Source organism: Mobula birostris, chromosome 25, assembly GCF_030028105.1.
Source record: "Mobula birostris isolate sMobBir1 chromosome 25, sMobBir1.hap1, whole genome shotgun sequence".
NCBI classification, from domain to species: Eukaryota; Metazoa; Chordata; class Chondrichthyes; order Myliobatiformes; family Myliobatidae; genus Mobula; species Mobula birostris.
This window is the reverse complement of record NC_092394.1, coordinates 735,529-754,356: the sequence shown is the minus strand read 5'-3', so window position 1 is coordinate 754,356 and position 18,828 is coordinate 735,529. Positions and strand designations below refer to the sequence as shown.

General features: G+C 43.1%; 1 protein-coding gene across 13 annotated transcripts in view; it reads right to left on the bottom strand.

Moving 5' to 3' along the window:
• The window catches only part of ncor1 (nuclear receptor corepressor 1), a 297,718-nt gene that overhangs the window by 234,939 nt on the left and 43,951 nt on the right, over positions 1–18,828 (bottom strand). For 12 of the 13 annotated variants that reach the window (XM_072243400.1, XM_072243412.1, XM_072243409.1 and 9 more), the window contains exons 3-4: positions 11,120–11,238; positions 4,387–4,576 (exon numbers count right to left, since the gene is read on the bottom strand). In XM_072243400.1, coding sequence (XP_072099501.1) covers positions 4,387–4,576; positions 11,120–11,238 — 309 coding nt within the window. The remainder of the gene's footprint in view (positions 1–4,386; positions 4,577–11,119; positions 11,239–18,828) is intronic. The other variant, XM_072243410.1, reaches the window with a different exon arrangement.

Genomic DNA, 18,828 nt, shown 5'->3' with positions numbered 1-18,828 from the left:
CCAAAAAGCTAATTACCTAATCCAATTTACTACCTCATCTTGAATGCCGAGCGACTGAACTTTCTTGATCAATCACCCATGTGGGACCTTGTCAAGTCCCTTGCTAAAGTCTATATAGACAACTTCCTTGTCTTAATCAACTTTCCTGCTATTTTCTCGAAAAATCCTACAAGATTGGTTAGACACAATCTACAACTCTACAACACACAAAGCTATGCTGACTCTCCCAGATCAGTCCATGTCCATCCAAATACTCATTCTAAGGAACTAGATATACCTTCCAATAACTTTCCCACTACTGATGTTAGTCTCACTGGCCTATAATTTCCTGGTTTATTTTTAGAGCCTTTCTTAATCGGCGGAACAACACTGGCTCTGCTCCAATCCTCCAACACCTCACCTGTTGCTAAGGATGATTTAAATATCTCTGCTAGGGCCCTGGCAGTTTCTGTACTTCCCTCCCGTAGGTTCTGGGGAACACCTTGTCAGGTCTTGCAAATTTATCTACCCTAATTTGCCTCAAGACAGCAAACACCTCCTCCTCTGTAATGTGTAGGGTCCATGAAGTCGATGCTGCTTTGCCTCACTTCTATAGACTCTGCTAGTCTCCAGAGGAAATATAAATGTAAAAGATTAATTTTCTCCACTATCTGTTTTGACTCCAGGCATGGATACCATTCTGATCTTCCAGAAGACTGATTTTGCTCCTTGCAATCCCTTTGCTCTGAACATTTCTGCAGAACCCCTGAGGATTCTCCTTCACCTTGTTTCCTAAGGCAACCTCATGCCTTCTTTTAGCACTGATTTCTTTAAGTGTTCTCTTGCTTTTCTGAATGAAAATTAGCTTTTCTCCAATTTAGAATGTCAACCCATGGACCAGACCTATCTTTTTCCAAATTTATTTCGAAATTAATGGCATTTTGATTGCTGGACGCAAAGTGTTCACCTGCACAAACTCTGTCACCTGCCCTGTCTCATTCTCTAATAGCAGATCAAGTACCACACACTCTCTCATTGGGACTTTATGTACTGATTAAAGAAACTTTCCTGAAGACATTTGAGAAACTCTATCCCACCTAGTACTTTTACAATATGCAAGTGCCAGTTAACATGTGGGAAGTTAAAATCACTGACTATAAAAATCTTATGCTTCTTGCAACAGTCTGTGATCTCTCAACAAATTAGTTCCTCCAAATCCATTAGACTGTTGGATTGTCCGTAATACAGTCTCATTAATATGGTCATACCTTTCTCATTCCTCAGTTCCACCCATTACGCCTCACTAGATGAGTTCTCCAGTCTGCCCTGGCTGAGCACTGCCATGACATTTTCCCTGACTAGTAATGTCACCTCTCGTCCTTTAATCCTTCCCGCTCTGTCCCCCTCAAGATACAAGGAGAGGCTCACAGGTTTGGACATTCCCCCCTGGATTGCAGGATGTCGAGAAGTGATCTTACAGGGTATATAATATCATGAGTGGCAAAGATAAGGTGGATGGTCAGTCTTTCTCCCTGAATAGGGGAGTCCAAAACTCGAGGACATAGATTTAAGTCGAAGAAAAATATTTAAAAGAGATCTGTGGGGCAATTTTTTTTTCATATGTGGTTGGTATATGGAACGAGCTGCCAGAAAAAAAAACTGTATAGGCAGGTACAACTGTAGAGGTAAGTACAACAACTGAGAGACTTTTGAGCAGGTACATGGATAGAGAAAACCTCAAGGGAAATGGACCAATCACGTGCAAGTGTGATGAGTTCAAACAGACATCTTTGTCAGCAGGTGCAATTCCATAGGAGCAGAATTATGCCGTTCGGCCCCTTGAGTCTGCTCCACCATTACATCATGGCTAGTCCCGGATCCCACCTGCCTTCTTGCATATCCTTTGATGCCCTGACCAATCAGGAAACTACAAATCCCATTTCCAGAAAAGTTGGGATATTTTCCAAAATGCAATAAAAACAAAAATCTGTGATATGTTAATTCACATGAACCTTTATTTAACTGACAAAAGTACAAAAAGATTTTCAATAGTTTTACTGACCAACTTAATTGTATTTTGTAAATATACACAAATTTAGAATTTGATGGCTGTAACACACTCAACAAAAGTTGGGACAGAGTTAAAATAAGATTGAAAAGTGCACAGAATATTCAAGTAACACCGGTTTGGAAGACTCCACATTAAGCAGGCTAATTGGTAGCAGGTGAGGTATCATGACTGGGTATAAAAGTAGCGTCCATCAAAGGCTCAGTCTTTGCAAGCAAGGATGGGTCGTGGCTCACCCTTTTGTGCCAAAATTCGTGAGAGAATTGTTAGTCAGTTCAAACGGAACATTTCTCACCGCAAGATTGCAGAGAATTTAGGTCTTTCAACATCTACAGTACATAATATTGTGAAAAGATTTAGAGACATCTCAGTGCGTAAAGGGCAAGGTCGGAAACCACTGTTGAATGCTCGTGATCTTCAAGCCCTCAGGCGGCACTGCCTAAGAAACCATCATGCTACTGTGACAAATATAGCCACCTGGGCTCGGGAGTACTTCGGAAAACCATTGTCACTCAACACACTCCGTCGCTGCATCCAGAAATGCAACTTGAAACTGTATTACTCAAGGAGGAAGCCATACATCAACTCTATGCAGAAACGCCGGCGAGTTCTCTGGGCCCGAGCTCATCTCAGATGGACCGAAAGACTATGGAACCGTGTGCTGTGGTCAGATGAGTCCACATTTCAGCTAGTTTTCGGAAAAAACGGGTGTCGAGTTCTCCGTGCCAAAGATGAAAACGACCATCCAGATTGTTATCAGCGAAAGGTACAAAAGCCAGCATCTGTGACGGTACGGGGGTGCATCAGTGCCCACGGCATGGGTGAGTTGCATGTATTTGAAGGTACTATTGACTCTGAGGCGTATATTAGGATTTTAGAGAGACATATGTTGCCATCAAGGCGACGTCTCTTCCCGGGACGTCCATGCTTATTTCAGCAGGACAATGCCAGACCACATTCTGCACGGGCTACAACAGCGTGGCCTTGTAGACACAGAGTGCGTGTGCTTGACTGGCCTGCTGCCCGTCCAGATCCATCTCCTATTGAAAATATATGGCGCATCATGAAGAGGAGAATCAGACAACAGAGACCACGGACTGGTGAGCAGCTGAAGTCTTATATCAAGCAAGAATGGACAAAATTTCCAATTGCAAATCTACTACAATTAGTATCCTCAGTTCCAAAACGATTAAAAAGTGTTATTAAAAGGAAAGGTGATGTAACACAATGGTAAATATGCCTTTGTCCCAACTTTTGTTGAGTGTGTTGCAGCCATCAAATTCTAAATTTATGTATGTTTACAAAATACAATTAAGTTGGTCAGTAAAACTATTGAAAATCTTTTCTTTGTACTTTTGTCAGTTAAATAAAGGTTCACGTGAATTAACATATCACAGATTTTTGTTGTTATTGCATTTTGGAAAATATCCCAACTTTTCTGGAAATGAGGTTTGTATCAACTTCAGCCTTAAATATACCCACGGACTTGGGGCCTCCACTACAGTCTGTGGCAGAGCATTCCACAGATTCATTACTCCCTGGCTAAAAAAATTCCTCCTTACCTGTTCTAAAAGGTCACCCCTCAATTTCGAGGCTATGCCCTCTAGTTCTCGATACCCCCACCATAAGAAACATCCTCGCCACCCTATTTAGTCCTTTCAACATTTGGGAGATTTCAATGAGACCCCCCCCCCCCGCATTCTTCTAAATTCCAGTGAGTACAGGCCCAAAGCTTCCAAACGCAACTCATATGTTAACCCCTTCATTCCCGGAATCATCCTTGTGAACCTCCTCCAGACTCTCTCCAATGACAACACATCCTTTCTGAGATAAGGGGCCCAAAACTGCTGACAATACACCAAATGCGGCCAGACTAGTAACTTGGGCCAAAGGGCCTGTTTCCATACTGTAAGACTGACTGTAGATCCAGAAATGGTAATGGGTTAGGTGCAGATGGTCAGCATTGACATATTAGGCCTAAGGGCCTACTTTTAAGCTGTATGATTCTCTGAGTTGATTATTATACACCATTTGCTGCCACCAACCTATCGAATAACAATTTTGTGTTGAATTCAGACATCAATACATTGAAGAGACAAATAATGGTAATGTCCTTCAGATGCATCTAAACAAAAGTTAGATACTAAGCAGGGACCCAAACACTTCGTTAAATGGCTTCTATTTAAATCTTTTTCTAGGTGCCAAAGGGTCAACTGCTATTTTCATTCTTTAGCTTATTCCTCACAGTTGTATATGCATAAGCCAGAAGATACTATTAACTTTTTGGTTTTTAAATGAATCCGTGTATAGTGCTGCCTACTCTAACAACCAACACTTACCTTCTTTAGCTCTGTGGGTGCTCGAAGGCCCTCTGCTACAGGGTGCACTAGGGGTAGTACTGTAGCACGCTGAAAGTGGGGTTCAGGTACCTGTTCAAGTCGTGGACGTTTGCTTTCCAGTGAATCGTGATCAGGCTGCCCAGCCACGCTATGGTAAGACTGTTCATAGCCACTTCTCCTTTCTTGAGGCCTGAAAAACAAATTGTTTTACCAAATGAACCTGTCTCTTCATTGTCCAGCCCGTCTAGAAAACAGAACAGGTAAGTCCATTGATTGAAAGAGGGTTGAACTTCAGTTGCTAGGAGTGATCTTCACCAATATCCTGCCCTGGTACAACTGTAAGAAAACTCACCAGCACCTCCACTTTTTCAGGAGGCTAAAGAAATTTAATGTCTCCCCTTTGACTCTGACAAATTTTTTATTGCTGCACCACAGAGAGCATCCTATCCAGATGCATTATGGATTGGTATGGCAATGGCTCTGCCTGTGACTGATTGGTAAAGGTCAATGGGGTCATGTCAATTTTCTTCAGTCTCCTGAGGACATAGTGGTGTTTGCAATATTAATATGGTTGGAGCAGGACTTGTTGCTGATGTTCACACTTAGGAACCTGAAGCTCTCAATCTCAACACTGTTGATGTAAACAGCAGTATGTGTACTGCCCCCTTTCCTGAAGTTGATGACCAGTTCTTTTGTTTTGCTGACACTGAGGGAAAGGTTGTTGCCATGACGCTATGCCAGTAGGCTCTCTATCTCCTTCCTGTACTCCAACTCATTGTTATTTGAGACACAACGCACAAGTGGTATCATTTGCAAACTTGCAGATGGAGTTAGAGCAGAATCTAGCCACACAGTCATGAGTGTACAGAGAGCACATGAGTGTCCCAAGAGTATGGGACTGAAGATGCAACCTTGAGGAGCATAGTGTTTAAAATAATCATGGGAGGTGTTGTTGCCCATCCTTACTGATTACAGCCTGCTGGTCAGGAAGACAAGAATCCAGTTGCAGAGGGAGGCACTGACTCCTAGGGTTTAGACTTTGGAGAAGAGTTTGCCTGGAATTACAGTATTGAAGACGGAGCTGTAGACAACGAACAATTGTCTTATGTGGAGGAAGGGGGGCCTCAGTGAAACTTAGTGAATATTGAAAGGCCTAGACAGAGTGATGTGCAGAGGATGTTCCCTATAGTGGGATTATAGTCCAGGTCCAGAGGGCACAGCCTCAAAATAAAGGGACATCTATTTAGAACAGAAATGAAGAGGAATTTCTTTAGCCAAAGAGTAGTGAATCTATGGAATTCATTGCCACAGATGGCCGTGGAGGCAGAGGCCGATAGGTCTTGATTAGTCAGGGCATCAAAACAGGGAGCAGGCAGGACAATGGTGCTGAATAAATCATCTATGATGGAACGGCAGAGCAAACTCAATGGGCTGAATACCCCAATTCTACTCCTATGTCTTCTGGTGTTGAGCAACATCCCAAAACCCTTGAAGTGTATTAGAAGCAGAGTAACTATGTATTGAGCTAGGGGATATGAATGAGGTCCTAAATGAATCTTTTACATCAATATTTAGCAGGAAGCAGGAGAGTTGAAGGAGGCTCTCATATTCTGGAACATGTTTATATTAGGGAAAAAATACTTAAATAATTTACAGTTTACATGGCAGGGAAATAGGACAACCCCTCGGCACACTTCCTCACATTTGGCCCCATACCCCTCTAGACAAGCGGGATCCCAACCTGACGTCCACAGATCCTTTATTTAATGGTAGGGTTCCATGGCATAAAAAAGTTGGGAACCCCTGCTCTAGATCTTCACCAACCCTGTATCTGCCCAAACATATTTTAAACATAACCAGTTGCTTCATCACTTTCTCTGGCAGCTCATTCCATCTATCCACCAACTTGTGTGAACATGATGGTTCTCAGGTCCACCTTTAACCTTTCCCCTCTTATCTCAACTTGTGGTCCAACTCATCTTGTGCCCTCGAGTTTTAGATATGCCTACCCATTCTATAAACCTCTATAAGATCACCCCTCAGCCTCCTCCACACCAGGGAAAAAAGCCTCAACTCCTCTAGCCTCTTTACAACTCAAGAATACCAGTCCCACTAACTTCCATATGGCTTCCTGTACTTTTGCTCCTGTACACTCTCACTGTAACACTATGCTCTGCAATGGTTTTGTTTTCCTTCCGTACTACCTTGCTGAACTTGTATATGGAATGATCTGCCTGTGTGGCATGCAAAACAAAAGCTTTTCATTATATTCCAGTAGGTGACAATAAACTCATTACAAAATTACTTATCCTCAAGGCAAGAAGAACCAATATTTGAAGCAGGGTCACAAAAGCAAAAGAATCATGTTATTTCTGGCGGCCCAATCAGTGGCAGGAGCAGGCCCAGTGATGAGGATTCTTGCACGTCGGCAACAATTGTTTAAAAGTACAGAAGGGATATTGTTGGATGTAGGCCAATGGTGAGAGTAGGAGTGTCAGGCTTTAGCTCAAAGGAGGCTTCAGCTCAAAACAGGTGTTGGCGCTGGGTAAGCTTCTGTTAAGGTTCCATTTTTTCTTGTCTTACTGTACCTAGAGAGGTAAATGGCTATTGTGTGCTCTCCATGCTGGATGTTGGAGTCCTGGGAGACCCAGTGTCTCCCAGGAAACTACATCTGTGCAAAGTGCATCCGGCTGTTGCTCCTTGAAGACAGTGCTAGGGATCTGGAGCAGCAGCTGAACGACCTTCAGTTTGTACGGGAGATTGAGGATTAATCAGAGTTACAGGCAAGTTGTCACCCCTAAGTTACAGGAGGTGAGTAGCTGTGTGCCTGTCAAAAGAAATGGAAATCTGAAGAGGCAGCTAACACAGAACACCCCTGTGGCCATTCCCCAAAATAATAAGTATACGGTTTTGGATACTTCTATGGGGAATGACCTCCCAGGAGAATGCCACAGAGACAAGGTTACTAGTACTCAGCATATGTCCATGGTGCAGAAGGGAAGGAGGGAGAAGAGGGTACTGATAGTGATAGGGGACTCAATAATCAGGGGAACAACAAGAGATTCTGTAGACATAAATGGGACATGTATGGCATGTTGCCTCCCTGGTGCCAGAGTCAAGGATGTCTTGGACTGCATCTGCAGCATTTGAGAGGGAGAGCAGCCAGATATTTTGGTAAGTATTGGTACCAATGACATAGGAAGGAAGAACAAAGAAGCCCTGAAAAGAGAATTTAGAGAGCTAGGTAGCAACCTGAGAAGCAGGACCTCCCAGGTAGTAATTTCTGGATTGCTGCCTGTGCAACATGCCAGTGAGGGTAGAAACAGGATGATTTGGCAGATTAATGCATGGCCAAGAAGCTGATGCTGAACTTGACACCATTCAGATAGTAATCTGCCTTCCTGTTCTTGCCACCAAAGTGGGGATAGCCTCACATTTATCCACATTAAACTGCATCTGCCATGCATCTGCCTACTCACCCAACCTGTCCAAGTCACCCTGCATTCTCATAACATCCTCCTCACATTTCGCACTGCCACCCAGCTTTGTGTCATCTGCAAATCTGCTAATGTTACTTTTAATCCCTTCATCTAAATCATTAATGTATATTGTAAATAGCTGCGGTCCCAGCACCGAGCCTTGCGGTACCCCACTAGTCACCGCCTGCCATTCTGAAAAGGGCCCGTTAATCCCTACTCTTTGTTTCCTGTCTGCCAAACAATTTTCTATCCATGTCAGTACCCTACCCCCAATACCTGTGTATTTTGCCCACTAACCTCCTATGTGGGACCTTATCAAAGGCTTTCTGAAAGTGCAGGTACACTACATTCACTGGCTTTCCCATGTCCATTTTCATAGTTACATCCTCAAAAAATTCCAGAAGATTAGTCAAGCATGATTTCCCCTTCGTAAATCCATGCTGACTCGGACCTATCCTGCTACTGCTATCCAAATATGCCACTATTTCATCTTTTATAATGGACTCCAACATCTTCCCCACCACTGATCTCAGACTAACTGGTCTATAATTGCCTGTTTTCTCTCTCCCTCCTTATACTTATACTTCATACTTTCTTAATAAGTGAGGTAAGATTAGCTACCCTCCAATCCACAGGAACTAATCCTGAATCTATAAGAACATTGGAAAATGATTACCAATGCGTCCACGATTTCTAGAGCCACCTCCTTAAGTACCAGGCCCTGGGGATTCATCACCCTTCAGTCTCATCAGTTTATCCAACACCATTTTCTGCCTAATGCGAATTTCCTTCAGTTCCTCCGTTACCCTAGGTCCTCTGGCCACTATCATATCTGGGAGATTGTTTGTGTCTTCCCTTGTGAAGACAGATCCGTAGAGAGTGGTGAGTGCGTAGAATGGGCTGCCGGCAACGGTGGAGGAGGCAGAAACAATAGGGTCTTTTAAGGGACTTTTGGATAGGTACATGGAGCTTAGAAAAATAGAGGGCTATGGGTAAGCCTAGTAATTTCTAAGGTAGGGACATGTTCAGCACAACTTTGTGGGCCGAAGGGGCTGTATTGTGCTGTAGGTTTTCTATGTTTCTAAAAAGGGAAGCAGGATAGTCATGCATTAGTACTTGAGAAATCATTGGAAAAATAGATAAGGATTTATGTTCGCTTTGAAAGTAGTTTCCTGATCAACGTCGGGTCTCACTGACACACAGGAGACCACACCAGGAGCATCGGACAAATGCTATACCTGCCCATACACCTCCTCCCTCACTACCATTCAGAGCCCCAAACAATCCTTCCAAGTGAGGTGACACTTCACCTGTGAGTCTGTTGGGGTCATATACTGTGTCCGGTGCTGCTGGTGTGGCCTCCTGTAGATCAGTGAGACCCGACGTAGATTGGCAGACCACTTCAGCGAACACCTGTGCTCCATTCGCCAGAAAAGGTGGGATCTCCCAGTGGCCATCCATTTCAGTTCCACTTCCCATTCCCATATGTCTATCCATGGCCTCTTCTACTGTTGCGATGAGGCCACAGTCAGGTTAGAGGACAACACCTATATTCCGTCTGGTTAGCCTCCAACCTGATGGCATGAGCATCAATTTCCTGAGTACCGCCCCCTAACTCTTTCACCATTCCCCATCCCCTTTACCCTCTCTCACCTCATCTCCTTACTTGCCCATTGACTCTCTCTGGTGTTCCTCCCCCCTTTTCTTTCTTCCATGGCCCTCTGTTCTCTCCTATTAGATTCCCCCTTCTCTAGCCCTGTATCTTTCACCAATCAAATTCCTAGCTCTTTACTTCACTCCTCCCCCTCCCTGCTTTACTTATCACCTTGTGTTTGTCCCTCCCCTCTACTCATCTTTTTTGCCTCCAGTCTTCCCGAAGGGTCTCAGCCCGAAATGTCAACTGTACTCTTTTCTGACTGGAATTCTGTCAACACTGATGTACTGCGAGGATCAATGCTGGGACTTCGCTGTTTGAAATGTCTTAGATAAAAATGTAGATGGCCTGATTAGTGTTTGCTTACAACACAAAATTAGTATGTTGTAGACTATGAAGGAGTCTAAAGATACTGAGACATGGATCATTGACAAGTAAGGCAGAGCAGTGGCAAACTGGATTTAATGCAGAGAAGTGTGAGGTCACACATATTGGGATGTCAAAAACAAGCAGGAGATACACAGTAAACAGCAGAGATCTTTGGAGTGTTGATTCACAGAGACACCGTGGAGGGCAAGCTCATATAGCTCCCTGAAAATAGTGAAACAGGTAGTGAAGAAAACATTTGCCATGTTTTCATGCATAAGCTGAGGCAATGAGTACAAGGGCTGGAATGTTCTGCTGCAACTGTATGCCACAGAGAACGGTGTGCTGTTCTGGTTGGTACACTACTGGAAGGATGTGGCCTAGAATCGAAAGCTTCAGTTACAAGATTGGTTTGTTACCCAGCCTATCCAATCTTGTCTTGTAACTCACTAGTGAAGAGATTATTATGAGGTGACCATATAGATATTTATAAGATTATGAAGAGCAATGGTTTAAAGTGAAAGGGGACAAGTTTTTCCATGCAGAGGGTGGTGGTTATATGGAATGAAATGCAACTGAAGCAGTAAAGACAGAAACAATGACAACATTTAATAGGCAATTGACAGGCACTTGGATAGGAAAGGAGTAGAGATACATGGTTAATGCATGTAAATGGCATGAACAAAGACAGACGTCATGATTGGTATGGCAGAATTGGGCCAAACAGCTGTATAATTCTATAAGAGGCGGGTATTCTGCAGTGAAATACTCACCTTTTACTTTCTCAAAGCCTGTTTACAAGGCCTAGATCAAAATTATATAGGAAAGTTTACAACTTGCCTGAATAAGTGCAATTCAAATAATACTCATCATCAGCACATCCTCCAGCATGGCTGTATGTATGAAATCCACAACAACTGGAATATTGTTTCCAGTTCTCAATGCCATACTTTAAGCAAAATGAAAAAGCTTTAGAGAGGGTTCAAAAGGATTACTCAAATGACTGCAGGCAGGGAGGAAGGATTTTGGGTATTCAGAATGAAGAACTAAAGGAAAATTGAGGGAATGAAAATTAGAATGGAACATTAGATGACGACAATATCATGATCATAATCTTACAGAATGGCAGAGCAGGGTTAAACAGCCACATCCCCTATTCTGAGTGCTATTCTTATGACATTAAATACTTTTCACCGACTACCATAAATAGGTATAAATACCAAACATCAGACACCTGTCAGATGGATGGAACTCTGAAAGCAGGGAAGGCCGTCTTCGGAGTTGCTGATGTTGCTGCTGCTGTAAGAGCTGTGAATCTTGAAGATGAGAACGATAGTCTGGAACTGCAAACTCCTGGAAAACAACAAGACTCAAATCAGATTTTATGTGGACCGAACATGGAATGCAACTGAATTAGACACCTAAGAGGTAACCCTGCTTGCAGGTAAGGTAACCACATTTCTCTGTTTACCTGACTTTACAGAAAATGATATGGTAGCAGAGACCTTTTACACTTATGGCATAGATGGTGGTCATTTAGCCTCAGCCAGCCAGTGCTGCCACTAAGAGCACCTATGTTATCACTTTAACCTATTCCCTCACAGTCAGTTAACTCTGATGTCACCAATAAAATATTTTACCCTTGTCTGTTAACCAATCCTGCAATGTCTTTCAAAAGTGACAATACACCTTGGTCAATAGTCTTGTCAATATCCTCATAGGATTTTTTTTTTTTTTTTTTTTTTTTACATGCTTCAATGTGATCATATCCTTCTTAAAACAGGGTGAACACAACCAAACAATATTCCAAGTGCAGCCTCACCAATATCTTATACAATCACAACATAACCTCCCAAATTCTATATTCAATGCCCTGTTTGAAGGGCAGCATTGCAAAAACACTCTTCGCTGCCTTCTCTACCAATGCCTCCACTAAAAAGGGACCTATGCACCTATACTCCAGTCAAGATCGCCCCTCAAGGAAACCATACTGATTTCAGCCTGTTGTATCGTGTGTTTCCAAGTACTATGCAACCCCATTCTTAATAATCAACTCTAAAATCTTACCAGCCAGCAAAGTCAGAATAAGCAGCCTATAATTTCCTGTCTTTTGCTACCTCTCTACTTTAAAAGTAAAGTGAATGCAATTTTCTAGTCTTCCTAGAACTGTTCCTGATTCTAGTATTTCATGCAAGATGACTGCTAATGCCACCACTATCTCTACAACTCATTTCAAAACTCTGGGGTGCAGTCCATCCAGTCCAGGAACACTATCTCTGTAGTAATACATTCAATTCTGCCCCAACTCTCTGGCATACTGCTAGTGCTTTCCAGTAAGACTGAAGAAAAATACCTAATTCAGTTCATCGACTAGTTCTTTACTCCATATCACTACATCTCCAGTGTCATTCTCCAGTGAGCCAATGTCTCCTTTTGCCTCTCTTTTACTCATTACACATCTGAAAACTCATGGTATCCTCTTTTGTATTATTGGCTAGATTACGTTCACATTCCCCCCCCCCCATGTATTTTTTTTTAGTTGCCTTCTGTTCATTTTTAAAAAACTTAAAATTATCCTGCACCTCCAGAAACTCAGACCATAAGATTGGAGCAGAAATTAAGCCATTTGTGACCAATTGAGTCTGCTCTGCCATTCAATCATGGTTGATCCATGCCCTAGCCTCCTTCTCATAATCTTTGATGCCACGTCCAGTCAAGAACCTATCAAGCTCTGCTTTAACTACACCTAACGACCTGACCTCCACAACTGCCTGTGGTAATAAATTCCACAAAGAAATTTCTCCATATCTCAGTTTTAAATAATCGCCCCTCTATCCTGAGGCTGTGCCCTCTTGTCCTAGATTTCCCCACCATGGGAAACATCCTTTCCACATCTATTCTGTCTAGGCCTTTCAACATTCAAAAGGTTTCAATGAGATCCCACCCCCCACGCCCCAATCCTTCTAAATTCCATCAAGTACAGACCCAGAACTATCAAATATTCCTTGTATCACAACTCTTTCATTCCCGGAATCGTCCTTGTGAACCTCCTCTGAACCCTCTCCAACGCCAGCACATCCTTTTTTTAGATAAGGATCCCAAAACTGTTCACAATATTAAGGTTAGGCCTTGCCAGTGCCTTATAAAGCCTCAGCATCACATCCCTGCTCTTGTACTCTAGACCTCCAGAAACGAATGCTAACATTTCATTTGCCTTCCTCACCACCAGGATTGGAAAACATGCCTTATGAGAATAAGTTGAAAGAACATGTCCTTTTCTCCTTGGAGCAACGGAGGATGAGAGGTGACCTGACAGACGAGTATAATATGATGAGAGGCATTGATGGTGTGGATAGCTATAAGCTTTCTCCCGGGGCTGAAATGGCTAATACGAAGGGGCATAGTTTTAAGGTGCGTGGAAGCAGGTGCAAGGGGGATGTCAGAGGCAGGTTTTTCCACACAGAGAGTGGTGGGTGCATGGAATGCACTGCCAACCAAGGTGGTAGAGGCAGATGCAATAGCATCTTTGAAGGGACTCTTCGATAGGTACATGGAGCTTAGAAAAATTGAGGGCTATGCAGTAGGAAAATTCTAGGCAGCTTCTCGAGTAAGTTACATGGTCGGCACAACATTGTGGGCTGAAGGGCCTGCAATTTGCTGTAGATTTCTATGTTTCTCTGTTACTACCAACTCTACCTGCAAGTTAACCTTAAGGGTGTACTGCACAAGGACTCCCAAATCCCTTTGCATCTCAGATTCTGGGATTTTCTCCACATTTAGAAAATATTCTGCGCATTTATTTCTTAGAAACACAGAAAACCTACAGCACAACACAGGTTCTTCAGCCCACAAAGCTGTGCCAAACATGTCCCTACCTTAGAACTACCTAGGCTTTACCCATAGCCCTCTATTTTTCCAAGCTCCATGCAGCCATCCAGGAGTCTCTATCATATCTGCCTCCACCACCGCCGCTGGCAGTCCATTCCATGTACTCACCACTCTCTGCATAAAAAAAACTTACCCCTGACATCTCCTCTGTACCTACTTCCAAGCACCTTAAAAATATTCCCTCTCGTGCTAGCCATTTCAGCCCTGGGGAAAAGCCTCTGACTATCTACACGATCAATGCCTCTAATTATCTTATACACCTCTATAAGGTTACCTCTCTTCCTCCATTGCTCCGAGGAGAAAAGGCCAAGTACACTCAACCTATTCTCACAAGGCGTGCTCCCCAATCCAGGCAACATCCTTGTAAATCTCCCCTGCACCCTTTCTATGGTTTCCACATCCTTCCTGTAGTGAGGCGACCAGAACTGAGCACAGTACTCCAAGTGGGGTCTGACCAGGGTCCTATATAGCTGCAACATTACCTCTTGGATCTTAAACTCAATCCCACGATTGATGAAGGCCAATGCACCGTATGCCTTCTTAACCACACAGTCAACCTGTGTAGCAGCTTTAAGTGTCCTATGGACTCGAACCCCAAGATCCCTCTGATCTTCCACACTGCCAAGAGTCTTACCATTAATACTATATTCTGCCATCATATTTGACCTACCAAAATGAACTGCCTCACACTTATCTGGGTTGAAATCCATCTGCCATTTCTCAGCCCAGTTTTGCATCCTATCGATGTCCCGTTGTAACCTCTGACAGCCCTCCACACTATCCACAACACTCCCAACATTTGTGTCATCAGCAAATTTACTAACCCATTCCTCCACTTCCTCATCTGGTCATTTACAGAAATCACAAAGAGTAGAGGTCCCAGAACAGATCCCTAGGGCACACCACTGGTCACCGGCCTCCATGCAGAATATGACCCTTCTACAACCACTCTTTGCCTTCTGTGGGCAAGCCAGTTCTGGATCCACAAAGCAATGTTCCGTTGGATCCCATGCCTCCTTAGTTTCTCAATAAGCCTTGCATAGGGTGCCTTATCAAATGCCTTGCTGAAATCCATATACAATATATCTATGGCTCTACCTTCATCAATGTGTTTAGTCATATCCTCAAAATATTCAATCAGGCTCATAAGGCAAGACCTCCCTTTGACAAAGCCATGCTGACTATTCCTAATCATATTATGCCTCTCCAAATGTTCATAAATCCTGTCTCTCAGGATCTTCTCCATCAACTTACCACTGAAGTAAGACTCACTGGTCTATAATTTCCTGGGCTATCCTTACTCCCTTTCTTGAATAAGGGAACAACATCTGCAACCCTCCAATCCTCCGGAAGCTCTCCTGTCCTCATTGATGATGCAAAAATCATTGCCAGAGGCTCAGCAATCTCCTCCCTCACTTCTCACAGTCGTCTGGGGTACATCCCATCCAGTCCCGGTAACTTATCCAACTTGATGCTTTCCAAAAGCTCCAGCACATCCTCTTCCTTAATATCTACATTCTGAAGCTTTTCAGTCCACTGCAAGTCATCCCTACAATCGCCAAGATCCTTTTCTGTAGTGAACACCGAAGCAAAGTATTCATTAAGTAGCTCTGCTATTTCCTCCGGTTCCATTAACACTTTTCCACTGTCAAACTTCATTGGTCCTATTCTCTCACGTCTTATCCTCTTGCTATTCACATACTTGTAGAATGTCTTGGGGTTTTCCTTAATCCTGTCCGCCAATACCTTCTCATGGCCCCTTCTGGCTCTCCTAATTTCATTCTTAAGCTCCTTCCTGCTAACCTTATAATCTTCTAGATTCCTATCATTACCTAGTTTTTGAACCTCTCGTAAGCTCTTCTTTTCTTCTTGACTAGATTTACAATAGCCTTTGTATACCACGGATCTTGTACCCTACCATCCTTTCCATGTCTCAATGGAACGTACATGCTCAGAACCCCACGCAAATATACCCTGAACATTTGCCACATTTCTTCTGTACATTTCCCTGAGAACATCTGTTTCCAATTTATGCTTCCAAGTTCCTGCTTGATAGCCTCATATTTCCCCTTACTCCAATTAAACGTTTCCCTAACTTGTCTGTTCCTATCCCTCTCCAAAGCTATGGTAAAGGAGATAGAATTGTGATCACTATCTCCAAAATGCTCTCCCACTGAGAGACCTGACACCTGACTAGGTTCATTTCCCATACCAGATCAAGTACGGCCTCTCCTCCTGTAGGCTTATCCACATATTGTGTCAAGAAACCTTCCTGAACACACCTAACAAACTCTACCCCATCTAAACCCCTCACTCTCAGAAGATGCCAATCAATATTTGGGAAATTAAAATCTCCCACCACAACAACCCTATTATTATTACTCCTTTCCAGAATCTGTCTCCCTATCTGCTCCTCAATATCCCTGTTACTATTAGGTGGACCATAAAAAAACACCCAGTAGAGTTACTGACCCCTTCCTATTCCTAACTTCCACCCACAGAGACTCTGTAGACAACCCCTCCATGACTTCTTCCTTTTCTGCAGCCGGAACACCATCTCTGATCAACAGTGCCACGCCCCCACCTCTTTTGCCTCCCTCCCTATCCTTTCTGAAACATCTAATGCCTGGCACTTTAAGTAGCCATTCCTGTCCTTGCACCATCCAAGTCTCTGTAATGGCCACATTATCATCGCTCCAAGTGCTGATCCACAATCTAAGCTCACCTGCTTTATTCATGATACTCCTCTTCTACCAAAGTGCATGACCATGCATTTTCCAACATTGTATTTCATCTGCCACCCTTGTACCCATTCTCCTAATTTGTCAAAGTCCTTCTGCAGCCTACCAGTTTCCTCAATACTACCTGCCCCTCCACCAATCACTGTATCATCTGCAAACTTGGCAACAAAGCCATCTATTCTTTCATCTAAATCATTGCTATACAGAATAAAAAGCAGTTCCAACACCAACTCCTGCGGAACATCACTAGTCACCGGCAGCCAACCAGAAAAGGATCCTTTTATTCCCACTCGCTGCCTCCTACCAATCAGTCGATGCTCTAACCATGCCAGCAACTTTCCTGTAATGCCATGGGTCTTAACTTGGTAAGCACCTTGTCAAAGGCCTTCTGACTGTCCAAATATACAACATCCAATGCATCCCCTTTATCTATCCTACTTGTAATTTCAAAGAATTACAACAGGTTCATCAGGCAAGGTTTTCCCTTAAAGGAAACCATGCTGACTTTGTGCTATCTTGTCCTGTGTCACCTGGCACTCCATAACCCCATCCTAACAACTGACTTCAACATCTTCCCAACCACTGAAGTCGGGCTAACTGGTCTATAATTTTCTTTCTGCTGCCTTCCTCCTTTCTTAGAGTGGAGTGACATTTGCAATTTTCCAGTCCAATGATTTTTGAAAGATCATTTCTAATGCCTCTATAATGTCTACTGCTATCTCTTTCAGAACCCTAGGGTAGTTCATCTGGCCTGGGTGATACATGTTCCCTTTGGTCTTTCAGCTTTTTGAGCACCTCCTCCCTTGTAATATTAACTGCATTCACTTCTCTTCCCTCACACCCTTCACTGTGGAAGACACCAGCAGTGTGCCAGATGTTGAATACTGAGCAAAATACTTATTTAATTCATCTACCATATCCTCGGCCCCCATTATAATTTCTCTAGCCTCATTTTCTAGCTGTCCTATATCCACTCTCATTTCTCTTTTTTTTAACATACAGGTTTCCTCCACTATCCGAAAGTAGAGCGTTCCTATGAAACCTTTCGTAAGCCGAAATGGCGTAAAGCAAAGAAGCAATTACCATTAATTTATATAGGAAAAATTTTTGAGCGTTCCCAGACCCAAAATATAACCTACCAAATCATACCAAGTAGCACATAAAACCTAAAAATACTGCACGTACACGCATGCGCACACACCTGCCCGTGCAAGGCTTCACGGTCATGGTCGTCTTTCTCGGGGTAACGCAAGTTTAAAGTGGGCACCTTTTTTCATAAAAGCGAAAATCCTCTTCAGATTTCTTTTGGTTAGCAAAAACAGGTACTAATATAGGTCTTTCGTAAAAGCGAAGTGGCGTAAAGCGAACTTTCATAAAGCAGGGGACACCTGTACTTGAAAAAGCTTTTACTATCCACTTTGATCTTCTTTACTAGCTTACTTCCATATTTCATCTTTTTCCTAATGATTCTTTTAGCTCCTCTGTCTTCCCACTAACTTTTGCTTTGTTGTATGCTCTCTCTTTTGTTTTACAGTAGCTTTGACTTCCCTGCTCAGTCATGGTTGTGCTATTTTACCATTTGTGTATTTTTTTGTTTTTGGAATACATCTATCCTGCACCTTCCTCATTTTCCCAGAAACTCACACCATTGCTGCTCTGTTGACATCCCTGCCAGCATCTCCTTCCAATTTATTTTGCCAACTCCTCTCTCATACCACTGTAATTTCCTTTACCCTACTGAAATACTGCTACATCAGACTTTACTTTCTCCTTATCAAATTTCAAGTTGAACTCAATCATAATGCGATCACTGCCTCATAAGGGTTCTTTTACCTTAAGCTCCCTAATCACCTCCGGTTCATTACATAACACCCAATCCAGTATAGCTGATTCTCTAGTAGGCTCAAACTGCTCTAAGAAGCCGTCTCTTTGGCATTCAACAAACTCGAGATCCATTTTTCCAGCCTGATTTTCTCAAATGACCTGTATGTTGAAATCCCACATGACTATCATGTGGGATTGACACGCCTTTTCTATTTCCTGTTGTAATCTGTGGTCCACATGGGAGGCCTACATATAACTGCCAACAGGGTCCTTTTACCTTTGCAGTTTCTCATCTCAACCCACAAGGATTCAATATCTTCTGGTCCTATGTCACATCTTTCTGATTTGATGACATTCTTTCCCAGCAGAGCTATGCCTTCCCCTCTGCCGACCTTCCTATCCCTCCGATGCAATGTGTATCCTTGGACTCTCAGCTCCCAACTACAACCATCCTTCAGTCATGAATCAGTGATGGCCACATTACATCATA